The sequence below is a fragment of the Halichoerus grypus genome, chromosome 3, assembly GCF_964656455.1.
Source record: "Halichoerus grypus chromosome 3, mHalGry1.hap1.1, whole genome shotgun sequence".
In the NCBI taxonomy this organism is placed as follows: Eukaryota; Metazoa; Chordata; class Mammalia; order Carnivora; family Phocidae; genus Halichoerus; species Halichoerus grypus.
In genome coordinates, this window is record NC_135714.1 from 129,741,758 (window position 1) to 129,760,737 (window position 18,980).

The following is an 18,980-nucleotide window of genomic DNA, read 5'->3' on the forward strand; positions in this document are numbered from 1 at the left end:
AAAAAACAGGTAGAGGACCTGAATAGACATTTTTCCAAAGAAGATATACAGATGACCAACAGGCACAAGACAAGATGCTCAACGTCACTAATCTTATGGGAAATGTAAATCATAACCATAATAAGATACTACCTCACACCTGTCAGAATGGCCAATATGAAAGAAGACAAGAAAAAGCAAGCATTGGTGAGGATGTGGAGAAAAGAGAACCCTCGTGCACTGTTGGTGGGAATATAAGATGGTACAGCCACTATGGGAAACAGTATGGAGATTCCTCAAAAAATTAAAAATAAAACTACCATACCATCCAACAATTCCACTGCTGAGTATTTATCTGAAGAAAAGGAAAATATGAATTCGAAAAGATACATACACCTCTATGTTCACTGTAGCATTATTTATGATAGCCAAGATAGGGAAGCAATGTAACTGTCCATCAACTGATGAATGGATAAAGAAGTGGTGTATATATACCCAATGGAAAATTAGTCATAAAAAAGAATGAAATTTTACCATTTCATGGATAGACCTAGAAGGTATTATGGTAGGTAAAGACTGAGAAAGACAAATACAGTATGATTTCACTTACATGTGGAAACTAAAAAACAAAACAAATGAATAAACAAAACAGTCATAGATACAGAGAACAAAATGGTGGTTGCGGCGGGGGGATGGGTGAAATAGACAAAGGGGATTAAGAGACACAAACTTTCAGTTTTAAAATGAATAAGTCACGAGAGGTAAAGTACAGCATAGGGTATATAGTCAATAATATTGTAATAATTTTGTATGGTGACAGATGGTAATTATACTTATTGTGGTGATCATTTCATAACGTATAGAAATATCAAATCACTCTCGTACACCTGAAACTAATATTGTGTATCATCTATACTTCAATTAAAAAAATAAAGGCAATGTGTGAGAATGTGCATTCTTGCACAACTAAGGGGAAATTTTGAAAGAGCTCAATCACTTGATCTGTGTCTGTGACAGAGACAGACAATATGAGCTTGGATGTGTACAGATCTCAGCCTTAACTGGTATAAAGAACTGCAATCAGACAGCAGAGACATCTTGGTGGCAGAAGAAAGAAAGCCAGAAAGAGGTACAAAGATGCCTTTCCTGCCCCATTCTGAGTCACTCACATTCACAGCCTTGGGCACAGCCCTAGCTCCACGGTTACAACCTCTATTCCTTCCTATAAGGTTTCTATCTTAGTAAAGTCTCAGCCCAGACTTTGTGTTAAAACAAAACACAAAAGTTTTCCCTAAGAATTAATCACAAGTTTACTCTCAGGCAGGGACAAATTTACTAACTCCATGGTCTAGGAGCCCCCAAGCTAAGAGATAAACATGAAAAATGGCTTATACCTGCAGCACCTGGCAAAAGCCAATGTAAAAAGCTCTTTGGAGACACCGGTTCTCAATCCAGCCACAAGATTCCCATTAATAAAGCCCTGTCAAACATGACTTCATAATCCAAAGTTACAAAATACACAAGAAGATCACTTAGCCAGAATCAGCAGACACCAAAAGCAGAACAAGACAGCCCAAAAACTTCAGGTAACGGAATTACTGAACACAGACTATAAAATAAGTAGATTTAAAATTACTAAAAAAATAAAGAACTGAACACATAAAAAGGGAATAAGATACTTTCAAAAAGACAGGAGACATTTAAAGGAGAAAAACAGAATTTCTATAAATGGAAGATACTCTCAGTGAAATAAAAAAGCTCAATGGTTATGTTAAAGAGCCGAGTAGACATAACAGAGAATTTGTAAACCAGGAGAAAGTGTAGAGAAAATTTTCCTGGATGAAACATACAGCAAAGATCCTAAAAGAATGTGCCATTATAATCACTATTTGCATAGCGATATGTAAAGCTGAAAACTGCCCACAGTTAGGGCTGCTCTCTTTATGGTAGTTCTGGAGAAAGTCGGGCTAATTAGGGTAGGTTTCCTTTCATCAATTTCTTCTTCTGAATTGGCACTCTTTTCCTCTTTTCTCTCTCCCCAGATCTCTCACCTAGTGGATGTTGTAACAGTGCATATAATCAGTGTTAGTGCTGAATAGTCAATGCCTCTCTGTGTGTCTATCAGCATGTGGACACAAATCTATAAACATTACATTACATCTGTCAATACTATTATGTTTTGAAATATACGCATACCTGCAAAATAACAGCACCTACTCGCAACTCCAGTTACGGTGGGATACAGATTGGAAGCTAAGCATGAGTTCTAATCTGACTGGGACACTGAGCAACTGTGTGACTGTGGGCAAGTCACAACAGCAGTTATCTCACGTATAAATTAAAAGGACTAAATTGAGTAATTTTCAGGATCTCTTCCCACTCCTTTCTCATACTGTTTATAACTTTAAGAAGCTAACAAACTTCATACCACTCATGTAGTTTATATTGTAGGACAGGTTTCTGTGTGGAACCTTGTTATTTACATTAACAAGTGATAACCGGCCTTTCTGGGCTAGAGCAGACCGGAAGTAATGATTGAGAAGTGGAAAATGAACAAAAAGGGGTTCCTTGAGTCAAATATACTGACAGTAGCTTAAAAAAGGTGAGGGGTAGATGACTGTAATAACAAGAAAAAAGCCTGTTATAGGAAACCTAGAAGAATGGCTATTTTTAGCCATTTACTGTAGGATCAGATAGCTTCACACATCTCGACAGCCCTTGAAGCCTCCATTATGTGACAACACTGAGCAATAATTGATGTTGCCGATAGCCTTGAGTAATCAAGAAAAAGTTGGCTTATATGTTCAATATACCCTATGTAAAAGTTGGAAAGTATAAAATGCATTTTAGAAAGATTCCCCTCTTGATCTCGGGGTTCTAAGTTTGAGCCCCATGTTGGGTGTAGAGATTACCAAAAAAATAAAATAAAATAACCTTTAAGGGGTGCCTGGGTGGCGCAGTCGGTCAAGCATCCGACTCTTGGTTCTGGCTCAGGTTGTGATCTCAGGGTTGTGAGGCTGAGCCCTGCTGTTTAGTGTGGAGTCTGCTTAGGACTCTCTCTCCCTCTGCCCCTCTCTCCCACATGCACACTCACGCTCTCTCTCAAATAAATAAATCTTAGAAAGATTCCCATAACGAGGTTAAAAAAATATCAAAAGGGTTTTAGACACCTAGAACAATCTTTCATTTGGACTCTTCATGTATGTGCATTTAAGTATATGCAATTATATAGAAAGTATTTATTAAGGGTGTTATATACATGTTGTATACAAAGTCCTGTCAAGTGGCCCAAGAAAAATCCATGAACTACTTTTTAGAGACTTATAATCAAACACAAAAATCCCTATAAACAGGGCACCTGGGTGGCTCAGTCAGTAAAGCATCTGCCTTCAGCTCATGATCCCAGGGTCCTGGGATGAAGCCCCGAGTTGGGCTCCCTGCTCAGCCAGGAGTCTGCTTCTCCCTCCCCCTGCTCTTGCACTCTTGCTCTCTCTCTCTCCCTCTCAAATAAAATCTTTGAAAAATCCCTATAACAATATACATAAAAGAATGGTCAACTGTATGAAACAAATATATATTGATACAAAGTAGAAGTGTTAATATAGGCAGATTCCATGTGGGGAATACTGCAGGCAAGACTGCTACAGAGGTGAGGGAGGTGAAAACAGTCGGAAAGAGGGAGGCTTTCGAGAATCCATGGAAAGTTGGGAAATGATCCATGACAGGGAAAGAGTCAAATGTTTCCCACGTGAGGGGAGGTGAGGTCATGCTGCCTACTGACCATGTATGTCCATTATCATCATGAGTCATCTGAATTCACGGGAGACAGCCAGTTAATGACATCAGAAGGCAAGCCTGGGCCATCAGAAGAGTTTAAGAGCTGAGAGGGAAGCTTTCCACATTTGTGTGTATGAGCTCACAGACACACCGCTTTCATAGGAACAAAGGTCACAGGGCAAAGCTCCTCACTGCTGGAACACCCTACTTTACAAAGGAATGAAAGAAAACCATCAAAGTGACTTGGAGAGTGACTGGCAAGATTAAAGTCTGAGAATACAATGTAATTATAAATTCTACAGATTACATTAAAGCAAACCATTGAAATGGAAAAAAATTTTAATAGAAAAATGTCACATTCTGTCTTCGTAGTCAAACTAAACATCATCTAGTGTGAATTTACAGAGAGGTAAATATAGATCTGATTATAAATGTATGCATTTAAACACTTCCCTAATGCTGTGTTCTTGAATTTTTATTTCACTTAGAAGTTTTCAGTTACAAACAACTTTTATAATTACATTTAGAATTAAGAGTTAAGAAAGCACTTCAGCCTAATGCTCTCTAGAACTAGTCAAGTATTTCTAAATCTATTAGGTCCTTCAAAACAAAAGTTATTACCAGTATCTGCTATGTTCAGAGAACTAGGATATTGACAGCTAACTTTATTTTATTTTTTTTTAAAGATTTTATTTATTTATTCGATGGAGGGAGACATAGCAAGAGAGGGAACACAAGCAGGGCGAGTGGGAGAGGGAGAAGCAGGCTTCCTGCCGAGCAGGGAGCCCATTGTGGGGCTTGATCCCAAGATCCTGGGATCATGACCTGAGCCAAGGGCAGATGCTTAACAACTGAGCCACCCGGGAGCCCCAGACAGCTAACTTTAAATAAATACGTCATAACAAACTTAAAAATTAAGTTAATCTCAAAGCATTTTACAAAACATTCACATTATCATTTCTTTAAGGGGCAAGATCCCTTATGGTACAATTGGCATACATGTTTAAATATGAATCTCTAGTATAAAGCATGGTCTCTCCATTGTTTGTTTCCAGAGGGCAGGCATCACATCAGATTCACATCATATTTTTCTGCCTCTTCATTCCCCTTCGCCTTGCTACTAATAATAATACAGTTAACCCTTCAACAACACAGGTTTGTACTGTGCAGGTCCACTTATACATGGATTTTTTTTTTTGATACATACAGAATATTATACATGTATTTTCTTTTCCTTATAATTTTTTAATGTTTTCTTTTCTAGAAGCTTTATTATAAAAATGCAGTATATAATACATATAACCTACAAAATGTTAATTGGCTATGTTATCAGTATGGCTTCTGGTCAACAGTCGGCTATTAGTAGGGCGCCTGGGTGGCTCAGTCGGTGAAGCATCTGCCTTCGGCTCAGGTCATGATCCCAGGGTCTTGGAATCTAGCCCCACATTGGGCTCCCTGTTCAGCGGGGAGTCTGCTTCTCTCCCTCTCCCTCTGCCCCTCTCCCCTGCTTGTGCTCTCTCTCTCAAATAAATAAATAATAAGTAAAATCTTAAAAAAAACAAAACAAAACAGTGGGCTATTAGATACATTTCTGGGGAGTCAAAATTATATGTGGATTTTCGACTGGGTGCCTCTAACCCCTATGTTGTTCAAAGGTCAACTGTACATACTCTTGTGCATAAAAGAAAGTTTTGTAGAATGTGGTAAACAATGTTCCAGTTTTCACTCCATAGCTGCCAGAGCCAACTCCAAACATCTTTGATACTGTAAAACCTCAAATGCTTTTTTAGACAGGCCAATCGCCAGAAAAGAGGATAAGGGAAAAGAGCTGTTATGGCCCTTTCCCCAGTTCTGGAAACAACAGACATTCAGAGCGACTAGGGGGTTCTGTGTTATGGACAGATAAGAGCTTTCAAACAAGCACAACAAGAGCAGAGTCACTACTTTCTAATTAACCTAATTGTGGTGCAGCCTGATTATCAGAAGTAGTTATCTACAGGCCATAGCTGAGCAACCTACCAGCTGGCGTCAGCAGAGGTAACAATGTCCTCCTTGCTTTCTCCTGCATAGGGACTGACAGCAGGAGGGGACAAGCATTTCAAATAATGAGAGTGAGGGGGTGTGTGTGTGTATGTGTCACCAAGCAGGTTTGCACCTGCATAAATTTCACACAAACTTGATGAAATCTCACCATTACTGGAAACATTAGAAAATTATGAAACAAAGAGATGTGTAAATTTGACATATTATCAAACAAATGTTTTCTTTCCTATTTTTCTTCCCATGTCATATCTCATGTACAAAGTATTATAAGTAGAGAAATTAGAATGACACTGATAAATTGGTAATAAATTCTAAGCAGGTAACCTAAGATTCTGTCTAAATTCTATAGACATCATTTATTATAATTATTTAATTATAATTATGTAATAAATTAAGGAAGATTCCATACCAGAGTAAGGAGTTTTACTAGGTCAAAATAATGAGTGAGGCTGAATCCCTGATAATAAAAACAAAGAATGCTGTCCTTAGTTTAGCTGTAATCCTGCCTATAAGCAAGAAAATGGGCTGAATGACCTTTTCAGTCTGAAGATTTATGATGGAATTTCATATAATTCTAAAACTAAAGGTAAAATAAGAAGATAAAATGCCTGTGGTCCCAAGAAACATTCAGAAGGGTCATCAATCAGAATGGGGATGGGGGGGTTGTAACCACTGGTCAAAACAGCAGCCTAAGTGATACACAGCTGGGGGTACAGACACACTGGGGGTGGGAGGGAGAAGGGGGATGAGACAAGTATTCTATCTATACACACAGTTATATAAACATATAAATTTATAAACACACACACAGCCAAGCTCAAAAGCGAGAAAGGAAATCTGGGTCCTGTGGCAGTAGAGGAATTCAAAGCCATGTATCACCCAAGGGTAACCATAAGAGGTGGGATGGCAAAAGGGTTATGAGTACGAACCTGGCAGCCAGACTGCTGGGTCTGTATCCAGCTCCTCTACTTACTTTCCAACTGGGATGATGATGAGAACTTCCCGATACAGTCAATACGAGATTAAAATAAGTCAACACTGGAGCACCCGAGTGGCTCAGTCGGTTAAGCGTCTGCCTTCTGCTCAGGTCATGATCCCCGGATCCTGGGATTGAGCCCCACATTGGGCTCCCTACTCCCTACTTCTCCCTCTTCCCTCTTTTCCCACTGGTGCTCTCTCTCTCTCTTGCTCCCTCTCCCTCTCTCTCAAATAAATAAATAAAATCTTTAAAAAAATAAATAAGTCAACACATATGAAGAAAGCTCCTAGAACAGTGCCTGCCACAGAGCAAGCACTCAGGAAATGTTAGTTGATTTTACCACTATCATTATTATTAACCAGGCTGAAAGGACACCACACGTTGGCGATATAAAGCCTCCCAGAAACAAAAGTCAAGGCTGTGAGACAACTGGGGCAGGGAACTGGGAACCACAAAATCCTGGTCCAGTCAAAAACTCTTCTGCCACCCACCGGAGGAGTTGATAGGGAGGAGGCCACCCGCCTCAAGCCAAAGGTGAAAAGAGAGTCTTGAGAAATCAGAGCCTCTGGCCCTGTACCTGACTTGGGTGTGGGGCTTGAATGTTGGCACTATCCAAGCTGAGTGACAGTAACATAGAAACAGTTCATTTAAATAAAGCCCAATGGGCCGTGGTAGAGGCTGCCATGAATTCGTCCCACAGAGTGACTGCCACAGTCTAGGGTAGAGTCTTCAGGTGGAAAAATCCTACTGAGTACTGAGCAGAATACATAAAAACAAATCCACGCCTAGACATGTCCTGGTTAAAGCTATCAGAGAGAAAAATCAGATTACTTACAAAGGATGCAGACTTTTCTCATCAGCAATAATACAGGCCTGAAGACAATGGAATCATGTCTGCAGCATGCTGAGGGGAAATAACTGTCAGCTTAGAATTCTGTACTATCATTCAAGAGCTAGAAATGATTGGAGGCACAGAAAAACTCAGAGAGTGCATCACCCACAGGCCCAGAATGCAAGGGATATTGACTCAGGCAAGAAAGAGCTCCAAAAAGGAGAGATGTCAGAAACAGTGTTTGCTAAGAAAGGAAAAAAACCAGACGGGAGCTTCCTCAACCTTCCACAACCCAACCTAGAAAGTCACCTTTACCCATGGGTTGGAGGGACATATCTTCCCTGAGATTACAGAGGGAAAGCTGTCTTTCTCCCTGTGCCCTGAGGATCCCTCTTGTTTTCTCAGGAACCTGACTCTATGAGTAATTTCCTCTTCTCTGTTATTCCTTTAAAGCTAACTTTTGATTGTTTAACAATTTATTGCAGGCAGGTATTTTGAAATAATTTATAATGAAAACCAGCAGTTCCTGCCACCCTCACCCGCCAGTCCTGTTCCCTGGCAGCAACTATCTTCAGATCTTTGAGCTGTCTTGTCATATTTATCTTCCTATTTTTAAGTAATATGCAGTGCCAGGGGACCTTTGGAAAATCCATCACCTGCTGGCCAAGGCTGCTGGCCATTTGCCATGTGACAATCCTTCCTTAATCTGGGAAAAAGACAAGAGTCGATAGCTGTCCCAATGACACAGTGTTGTTTTAGAACATAGAACACCAAGACTTGGCCCATTCCATTCCCAAGAGATAATTTAAAGAAGTTATAAGATATTTCACAATATTTTTTAATATTACTGTCTCATAAGAATTTACCCATACTTGCTACTGTATTCCATTTCTATTCAAGAACAAAATATGCCATCCTTTTTTTTTATTTTTTTTTTATTTTTATTTTTTTTTTTAAAGATTTTATTTATTTATTTGACAGAGAAAGACACAGCGAGAGAGGGAACACAAGCAGGGGTAGTGGGGGAGGGAGAAGCAGGCTTCCCGCGGAGCAGGGAGCCCGATGCGGGGCTCGATCCCAGGACCCTGGGATCATGACCTGAGCCGAAGGCAGACGCTTAACGACTGAGCCACCCAGGCGCCCCCAAAATATGCCATCCTTAAGTGCAACCCCATGGTAAGGTAAATAACATTAAAGTCTGAAAAGTCAAACTGGTAGGTAGGTAGGTAGGTCACTTCACCCCCCAAGGAAGCAGGTACCCCCACCACATGTGTGAATTTGGGTATGGTTAATCTAGAATGTGGAGGAGCCTATTCCTCCTAAGAGCATGGTAAGGGTGGAAGTTATAGGTGGGGGTTGGTGGGTGTGGGGAGTACATCACTATTTGGACTTTGGGAACAAAAAAGATATCTGACCAGTAGAAGGCTGAGAAAACAGTAGAGGTAATATATGATTACTTAATATCACCTTTACATAAAATTTTTAAAAACTTCATTGAAAACCCTTTTGACTAATAATCTGTCTCTCAAGAGCTCTAAATCTTTCACTCATTGCCTTATTTTTAAAAATTAAAAAACAAAACAAAACAAAACCAAACCCCCAATCAACCAACTTAGGGTCTGAAAAGGAGAAAGACGCCTCCCCTAATCTGTGGCCAAAAATGTTCCTAGAGCACATTCTTACATTACTTTTTTCGGTCCATTATGTCAATTCAGAATGTAACTTCTGATAATGATAGATGAGAATTTAGTTCTTTTATTTCCCAATATCCTAGTTATATCAGAGTTGGTTCTTCTACTATTATTATTATTAAGTAAATATGTTTCTCTGCTGAGCTGTTAAGTATACTATGATTACATTTCCTTTCTTGAACATTTTGTTTTTCTGGAGTTGATGGGGCTTCATTTCATCATTTGCTTAATATTTTATTATCTATTGCTTATTATTCTCAAAGACTCCAGTGTATATGTGAAATTCTTGTGTCTATACAAACATTAGATATCTGCTATTCCCACTACACTACACTTTTTTTTTTTTTCTTGAAATCGCTCTGTTCTGGAGCCGTCCATCCTCTTTTCCCACCAGATTCCCTGGGCCCGTTGCAGAGCTGGCAATCTGGAACCCCTCCATCACCCCAGTAGGTTCTGATGATAGTGAAAGGCCAATTTTTTGAGAACCTGACTATCTGAAAATATCACTGTTCTACTGTCACACTTAATTTATAGTGCTGGATACAGACTTCTAAATTAGAACGATTTTTTTTCCTTCTAAGATTTTTTTTTAAGGCACTCTTTCATTCTCTCCCAGCTTTAAGTGCTGCTTTTTAAGAAGTCCAATGACTTTCTGATTCCCTGTCCTTTGCATGTGACCTTTCTTTTCTTCTTTGTTCCAGTATCTTATCTCTATGCCTGGCATTCCTACACTTCATGATCACATGCCCGTATGTGAGACTATTTTTATTCCTTGCACTGGGTCCTTGGCAAGCCCTTCCCATTTGGAGATTCAGGTCCTTCAGTTCTGGGAAATTAATCTGTGTTGTTTGATAGCTTCCTCTCTTCTGTCTTCTGGAACTCCCATGAATCAGATGTTGTACGTCCTAGACCAAGTCTCTAATTTTCTTATTTTATCCCCTGCTGTCCAATTCACTGTACGTGTGTTACACTTTCTGGAAGATTTTCTTGACTTTATCTTCTAACTCTCCTGGATTTTTTTTTTTTTTGCTATCATAATTTTAATTTCTGAGAGCTTTTTGTTCCGATTCTTTATTTTTAAAAAAGTAGTACCATGTTCTTATCTCAAAGATGCAGCTACCTTCTCTTATCTGAGGATATTTATAAAAACTTTTAATTTTTAAAGTATTCTTTTACTTTGTGCATTATCTGTTACTTCTTATTTCTTTTTAGTCTTTTTATTTTGGGCCCTGTCCATTATGTTGGAGCACTTCCTCAAATGTCTAGTGATTTCTGGCCATTGGTTTATATTTTCAAGTAAGATACTAAAATGCTGATTAAAAGTTCTACGTAGGTATCCAGGGCTTGTTGACTGATGGCCTGCATTCTAGGACAATCAGGTAGCCAGGCAGTTTTTTTTTTATAGAGACAACCCCCAAGTGTCAGTAACTAAAGTTCTTCCCTCCAGGGACATGTAATCTCCAAACAAATTCCTGCAGATTCCTGCTTGGCAGAGGAGAGGAAGAGGAGAAATGGCTATAATAGGTCACCTGAGCTCCTCAAACAGGGTGGAGAAAAGCACTGGGCAGGCCCTGGAGTCTATATGCAGACACCATTTGACACCAGTGCCTTTTCTCTGCCTGGGGTTCCCACGGGGAGTGTGTCACCAGTTGAATTTCTCCCAAAACTATAGATTCCTATTAGAGTGGGGCAGCTGCAGAGGGTCAAGGAGAGGACCTTAAGTCTATCTGCTCCTCATCCAGACTCTGAATTAACCCCTTGTTTCCACCTCCCCCTGGCCTTTGCAAAACCTAAGGATCCCATATTTGGACCCTTTCTGAGGCTATGCAGGGCATGCCATCTCATCTCTCACTAGTGGCTCTTTCTGCAGGCTTTCTGTCCCTTTATAGTTAACTCCGCTCTGCTAAGTCAGCCCTCCTCCATCTACCTTCTGTCATGCACTCTGGTCTCCCATTCTCATGCAGGTTTTATAACTATTAGATTCTTTTACTATAATTTTAGTGGGGTTTCTTTGGGGTGGCAAGAGACAGATTAAAATGCACACGTTCATGCCTCTTTAACTGTCTTTAACTCCCTTCTTCATTGGTTCCTCATCAGTATTTTTAAAAACTTTATTTTATTGCAGTAAGAACACTTCCCATGAGATCTACCTTCGTTACACATTTTTTTAGTGTATAATATTTTACTGTTGACTATAAGTCATAAGTATTTAAGCCTTCTTAAATCTCTCCAATATTAAGGAAAACAGGACTAATAAAAATGTTCCCCTTGATTCCATGTTTCCTTTCACCTCCTGCATTCTCTCTTCCTTCATAGCCAACCTTCTTAAAACAGTTGCCCACACTCTCTCACCTCTTCTGCAACTTCCTTGTATTTCTCAATCTACTACCACCTACTTTCTACTCCTATCACTCCACTGAAGCTGTTCTTTCAAAGCATACTCCTGTTGATAAATCCAACGGCCACTTCCTGGTCCTCACCTTACTTGACCTCTCAGTAACATTCGAGACCACTATACTCCCTCCTTCTCAAAACACTCTCTTCTTTGGACTTGACCCTGTACTCTCCTCACCTCTTCCTACCTCCCTGCAAATGGGATTATATGGTACAGACTATTCTTGCCACACCAGGCTCACCTCTTGCCATGCCATATTCAAGTTCTATGCTACCATGCATGGAACTTCCTTCAGTTCATAGACCTGTCCTGTTTCTCCTCTGGTCTTTGTGCATCCTATTCACTTTTATTTCGCCAATTTTGCAAATTCTGTCTATCTGTGTTGGCTGGCCCTCCTATGTGCTTCTCAAGCACATATTCTGTATTCTCACCACCAGTATGTTCATTAAAAGGTACTGCAAGTGCCTGCTTACTTGTCCATGCATCATGAGGACAAGACCCATGTCTATCTTTTATCTTGTTCAAAGGTGCGTCACGTCAGAGCTTGTACGATGGCTAGTACATGGTAGGCACCCAATAAGTGTCAGCTGAGTGAATAAAGACACAACTGAGAGAGGGAGAATCAAATGCCTACAGAAGACACCCATTATAATGGGCCAGCAGAGCAAATGAATATGATCTCCAAAAAAAGACTTTACATTATAACCTAAATTCTTTTGGCTGCCTTTTTCTATCTTCTTATCAGCGTATTTGACAAATGGTCACCATTTTTTTGTACAAAAACAACCAAATGCTGAGTCAGAATATCATAGCACCAATACACCATCTAAGGGCTTAGAAAAGGGCAACTGTCTAAATGTTTCAATACATTTACGTAAATCACAGCGTTTTGAAGTGCTATGGGAATGGCAATGTTTTATTCTGGTAGTTTTGGTATAATTTTGCTCACATACTAAAAGAGGTCTTTTTTTTCTTTTCTAAAGATTTTATTTATTTGTCAGAGGGAGAGCGAGAGAGGGAACGGCAGGCAGAGGGAGAAGCAGACTCCCTGCTGAGCAAGGAGCCCGATGTGGGACTTGATCCTACGACTCTGGGATCGTGATCTGAGCCAAAAGCAGATGATTAACCGACTGAGCCACCCAGGCACCCCAAAATAGGTCTTTTAAAGACAGAAACATTTTAGAAGAGGTAGATTAGCTCTGTCAAGAGAATAAGCCCTTAGGCTCCTTAAATCATGAGTGTGGTAGGCTCTGAAGAGAAAAAATCCCAGCTCATGCAAAACTGATTTCTAGACTTTGACTGTAATTAATATAAGCCAAGCTCTCAATGCTCAAATGTCCCCACACACCTTCACTGTTTTACTACTATGCTTATCACTGGGCAAGCACATTCTTCTTTGGTATACAGCAAGAAGTCTTTCAAAGTATGCTGACATTTTAGTTGTTTTGAACTGTCTCTAATATTTGACCACACTTAGCCACAATCGAAGAGCCTATTTATGGAAAACATGCCTATCTGCAAATAGATCTATTTCCAAATGTGAACTATAATAAATACTTTGCTGGATACTATATTCTCAGCTGGAAAAACCTAGAAAGAATTCAGAGGTTACCTGTAGTCTCTTGATAATGAACTACCATGTGGAGAAAAAAAATGTTTTGAGCTCAGAAGGAAAAAAGGAGGTACTGTGATGAATTGTTTTCCATTTCACCTGTCTGAGTAGATATTACTCCATTTCTACTATATCCGCATCTCTGCCCAAAAAAGAACTCCCACATTTGTAATTGAAAAATTGTCTCTCCCAAACATTTTTGGAGAAAACAAAAATGATTTCTCCACAGATAGACAGTCTAAGCCAGAGGGAGGGAGGGGCAGACACCCCTTTATCTGTCTTTCCCCCAGAAAGACTCAAGAGTAAATCAAAGGTGACCCTGGATGGAGTTTGCAGGGATGGGAGTCCTCCACAACAAAATGCACAAGTAAGGAAAAAGTTCCAAGATAGAGACACTGCCCCAATATAACCAAAGCTCTGGGTATGGCAGACACATCGGAGGCACTGCCCATAACCTTCTACTCTGGGCAGAGACTCTGAGAAAGGTAAATGTGCCTCTGCAAGCCTGCCAATGGTCAAATCAACCAGCTTTCGCTTGTATTTAAGAGTCAGAGAGTATGGAAGTCACCCGTGACGGTCCCTCCTCCTCCCTCCTGATCACCACCATCTATACACATTCCCTCCAAGGATGGCAGGAAATCCCACACCCAGTCAATGCTATATGTCCTGGACAGACTATGGTTTATTTATCACCTCAAATATTCACATTGTTCCTTCCATCCTCTTCTTCAAAATCCAGCCAACCATATGAAATTATATGATAGCAATCTTGCTGATGAGTACAACAGACCTAGTCATTCCTTGGGTTTAAGTGAAAATGAGCAGATAAATGAATAGTTAACTCAATGCCTACTGTGGTTGACTTTTTCTCTCCATTACTGACCACTTAGTTTTCAATAATCACAATCATTATTGATCTGACACTGTAACATCATGCGTCATATGCTGTTTCCTGTGGCTAGACTCCTCCTCCTCCTTCATTTATCTGCCTAACTCCTGACTTCTCAGATAACTCAGACACCACCTCTTCCAACAAGTTTTCCAATCGTACTCATACCTCAATTTCTCACAATAATCCTTCTCTTACAGAAGTAGGTGTCCCTCCTCTGGATTCCAAAACCATGTTTACATATCACCTTCACAGGTGTAATCACACAGTACCCTACTTGTTTATAAGTAGACACTTTTATAAGACACTTCTCCCTACCTAGTTTTTAAACCCCTCAAAGGCAAAGATTGTCACTCATCTTCATGTTCTAGCTCATGGCACAGTGTCTGGTATTTTGTAGACATTTTAAAATGTGTGTGAAATGAGTGAATACATGTATGAACAAACAGATGACGTTTAGGCTTAGAAACAGAATTACAGAGATGGGTCTTTAGAAGACATTTAGTTCATCCTACTTCCCTAAATTCCCTAAAAAAGTACTTTCTAAGAGTTGTGCCAAGCTGTGAAAACAAGGAAACCAATATCTACGTCCAATAAAAGAGAAACATTTTTTAATGAAAATATGATTAAATAAAAACCTTACCGGCAGAGTTCCAGGCAGAGATGCATCAAAAAAAGATACCAAAGAATTTGGAGGTGCTGCAAAGTGGACCTGAGATCCAGAGAAGAGTTTAGAGTTGGAAGAGATCTGGGCATGAATTTCCAAACCTACCACAGCTGCCCACTCGTGTTCGCTAAAGAGAAAGAAAGAATCATTAAGAAGTAGTTAGATCCATCACTATGCATGAATTTCTACGACCCCAAACCACACATGGTAATTTGCTATTTGTGTTTTTAACTTAAAACAGATTTTAGATTCTTACATTTAAAAATATGTCATATTGTATCAATGACTGAATCAAAAGCAATTCATGATGAACATCTACAAGACCAGCAAAATAAAATTCATTTACAACATGGTACATAGGAAGAGTTCACTGTACAAAGAGGAAGGTGATGAAGGAAAAATATGGCATCTTGAAACAATTTAGAAATGGCTATCAGATGACGTCTGCTTGGTTGACTCCAGTGAAAAGCAGTATTTTCTAGATTAACTGTCCTTTATCAATTAATAACTCAGTAAATGAAAGCTTACCTTGCAAACATTTTTAGAATTAACATAAACATCATGCTTCTATTACTAGAGAAATAATGGTGAATAGCTGTATACTTATTTAAAAAGGAAGGGAAATTCTTTATCATGTTTTGAACCATAACAATGGCTTGCAAGTAAAATGGTCAGAGTGACACAGATATAACAGATCATCACTAAATCATACTCTTCTTGAGATTTTGGGCAAATGAAAACATTAAACCATCAGATGAGGGTTTTTTTTTTTTTTTTGCCCCCAAATCACTTTCAATTCCCTATAGTTTCAGGTTCCTCTGTTTATGCTTGATTGCTATCAAATCTAAGAAGTTGTTAAATCCTATAATAACCTGTCCTACTCTGTTGGGTCTGTATGAACACACAGGTCTCTCTAGGTTCGTATAAGTGTGCTTATTCCTTCTGAAACCATATATCCTGGACAATGCCTGTTTACACACACTCCCTCTATACCTTGTTCTTATCCTGCTCTTCTCCCAAGCAATTTTCTGTATTATCTAGATTTTTGTTTATATGTACTGGGTTTTGTTCCAATTATTTCAACACATGAAGTTCTATATCTATAGTACTGTGAGAAGATTAATTCCTTCTTTTTAAAGTTTGGAAGCACCGCCGGCAATTGAGAGGAAATAAATGAAAAACTCATCAGAAATTCTGCATTCACTAAAACATCACTCAAAACTGTTTTTGCAGTTTCGTTACATGAGAGAAAAAAATACAGTCAGATGATCTAATTTATGAAAGGAATAGAAGCTGAATGCTTCTGGACATTTTCCCTCTGTTGCTCCAACAGAAAAGCAAAAATAATGCCAACTTAACTATCTCAAAGGCTAGTGATTAGTAAACACGTGCCTTGTTTCTGTATTTAAAAAGAAACTATGTAAGTCTTATAAAGTATAAACAGCTGTTTAGAGAATATCTAACAAAATAAGCCAAACTAATCAGAGGGAAGATCTCTTGTATCGACTGCATCCTCCTAGGTCTAGAAACACGTTCAACATGAAACGCCTCCACAGACAGTGGTGTTTTCGGAGTAATGACATTAAGCCACCACCATCCTGAGCTCGTAGGTAAAGGCTCCCTTTCTACTTTAAGAACACTGCTGTCCCATAGTAGCGCTAAATAAATGTCAGCTAAATAAGATCCCGCTTTCTGGTGCCACCGACCACTTGTGCTATTAGTAAGGTGACTGAATCCACTTTTCTGTGTGTGTAGTTTTACATTCAAGAAAAGACCTGCGATTTTACACTCGAGAATTCCCCATATATGCCTACCTATTCGAAGAGTGTTTTACGTGTGGAGGAGGGGCTGACAGAGAGCTAGTTTTGTGCTTTCATTTAGGTTTCAGGGCTGAAAGTTATAGCCCAACCTCACTCCCCCCTACTCCCCCGCCCCCCATCAAAACGTCTAGACTGAAGCGGGGCTGTAGTGGCCATCACCTCCCCAGTCCCGCAGTTCCACCTCACGCTTAAATGGGTATTAATGGTATGAAATAGTATACCCTTTCCTTGACTTCTGGGCGGTGATGAGGGGCTGCTGAGCCACGGAGCTCTGTCCCCTTTTCCTCCTGGACGTGAACCCAATCGCAGCCCCTCTTCCGTGGCGAGAACCGCCGTCAATGCAGGCTAAAACCCAACGCTTTCCAACACACGACCAGCGCAGCACGGGCGCCGCCATTGCCCCGCCAGGGTCCTTGTCAGGTGATACAGTCTCCTTCTTCCGCGAGGCTCTCTGGGAAGCGTAGTTCTAAAAAACGAATAAAACTTATTAGGCTCACACCGGAAGACTACTATTCCCGGTGAGCATTGCGGAACCCTGGCGGGGAGCGGAGGGAAGGAGAAATAGAGGAGAGGGTGGGAGGGCTTCTGGGTCGGGAGGTGTGACTCCTCCTAGCGGGGAGTTGGGGAGGTTTGTGGCGGGGCGCATGTGGATGAGTTTGAAAGAGAGCAGGTGGTGCGGAGATCGAAAGCTGAGAAACCTGGCCGGGATTTTATACCTCGGTTAACCCTTACAGCTGAAGTAAATGAACTTGACATCTCTGGGAAAACTTCCGAACCTCCAAGTCCACTCAGTTATTTTCTCTGTTTACTCTGCTAGTTCACACACCAATTTGTGCATTAATGCAACAAATACTTACTTGCATGCCTACTTTCTTAGGCACTGACGAGTGAGCCAGACATTTATGGCCAATATTCTCGTAGAATGTAAGCATTGTTGGGAGAGACATACAGAAAAGTTACAAAAATAGGACACTTTCATGTAGGTGGTAAGTGCTGTATTTAAGCAGAGGTGCTTGGAGACAAACAGACCTAGATTGTACCTTCAGGTACATTTTAACTTATTTTCCTTTTTGTACTTGCTCAGTATTTGAAACACTTTTCCTTACATGCAAAAAAGCCTTGATAGCAGATGCCATCATCCCAACAGACTTCTTTTATTTTCCCGCTTTGAAACTCAAACCCTTCTGAAACTCCCATTGATGTATTTGAGCACACAATTTAGAATAGTCGTTCAGCTGTTCTCTATTTTAGCACCCTATTTTACTTCTCCATATTATGCTTATGACTATCTGATGTTTATCTTCTGTCTCCACAAGCTCCTTGAGAATGGGGAATTTGTCTTATTCAACCAAGTATTATCATAGTACAAAGTAGGCCCCTTAAAAATATTTGTTGGATGAAGTAGTGCGGTGTGGAGAATGTGTTTGATAAAGAACAGAGTGGACACCGTTTGGAGTAGTAGTTGCTTAGGAGGGAGATGATGAAATAGTGTGGTGGTGGAGGCAAAGAGAAATTGACCTATGTGAGATAGATTTAGGAGGTAAGACTGAAGGACTTGGTGATGGATTGAATATGATGGTGATAGACTTGGTGGGGTCAAGTAACTCCTGAATTTCTGGCTTGTGCAAATTGATGGCTGGTGGAGTTATTCACTGAGATAAAGAAACTAGAAAAGAAATAGGTTTCAGGAAAGCATGAATTTGGTTGCCTTGGAGACACACAAGAGGAGAAGTCAAGGAGGCATCACTGATGCCTAACTTTGAGTATGGAGCACGGAAAAAGCTGCAGACTCTGTATACTTCTCATTGGTAGATTTTCAATTATTGATCAATCAATAACCTATTGATTAGACAGCTGTAACCTATGATCTATTTCCAGCAATACTCTTGTACAATTATGATATTTTATGCAGTTTAATCCCCCTATGGAGGCAATTTTACTTATTCTCCTTAAAATGTCATTATTTTTCCATCTTTTCTGTTTTTTCATCCACTGTCATTGATCCAAGTTGCTACACCAGAAGTATTTTCACATGACCACAAATGAAAACGAGAGAAATGACAGAGCCTGCAAAGTAGAGGTAGAGATTTGTTCCAAAATTCATTGCTAATTATTGACCTTTATATCAGGTTCAGATCACTCTTGAGATTCTGTATTAGTATCTCTCCTCTGAGTTTCCATATTTCCCACCTTTACTTAGGTAAGTTTGCTTTCTCTTTCTCATTTAGCTCCTCAGGTTTTTCTGGCCCAGACTGGGGGTTGGGAAAGTTTCCTCTGATCACAGCATGTTCCATCT

General features: G+C 39.9%; 1 protein-coding gene across 3 annotated transcripts in view; it reads right to left on the bottom strand.

Moving 5' to 3' along the window:
• The window catches only part of GATB (glutamyl-tRNA amidotransferase subunit B), a 91,797-nt gene extending 74,668 nt beyond the window's left edge, over positions 1–17,129 (bottom strand). The window contains exons 1-2 of one of the 3 annotated variants that reach the window (XM_036092461.2): positions 16,906–17,128; positions 14,841–14,991 (exon numbers count right to left, since the gene is read on the bottom strand). In XM_036092461.2, coding sequence (XP_035948354.2) covers positions 14,841–14,991; positions 16,906–17,081 — 327 coding nt within the window. In that variant the 5' untranslated portion in view covers positions 17,082–17,128. Of the gene's footprint in view, positions 1–14,840; positions 14,992–16,905 lie in introns of all 3 variants that reach the window. The other 2 variants (XM_036092536.2, XM_078069311.1) reach the window with 2 other exon arrangements.
• Between the last annotated feature and the right edge of the window lie 1,851 nt (positions 17,130–18,980).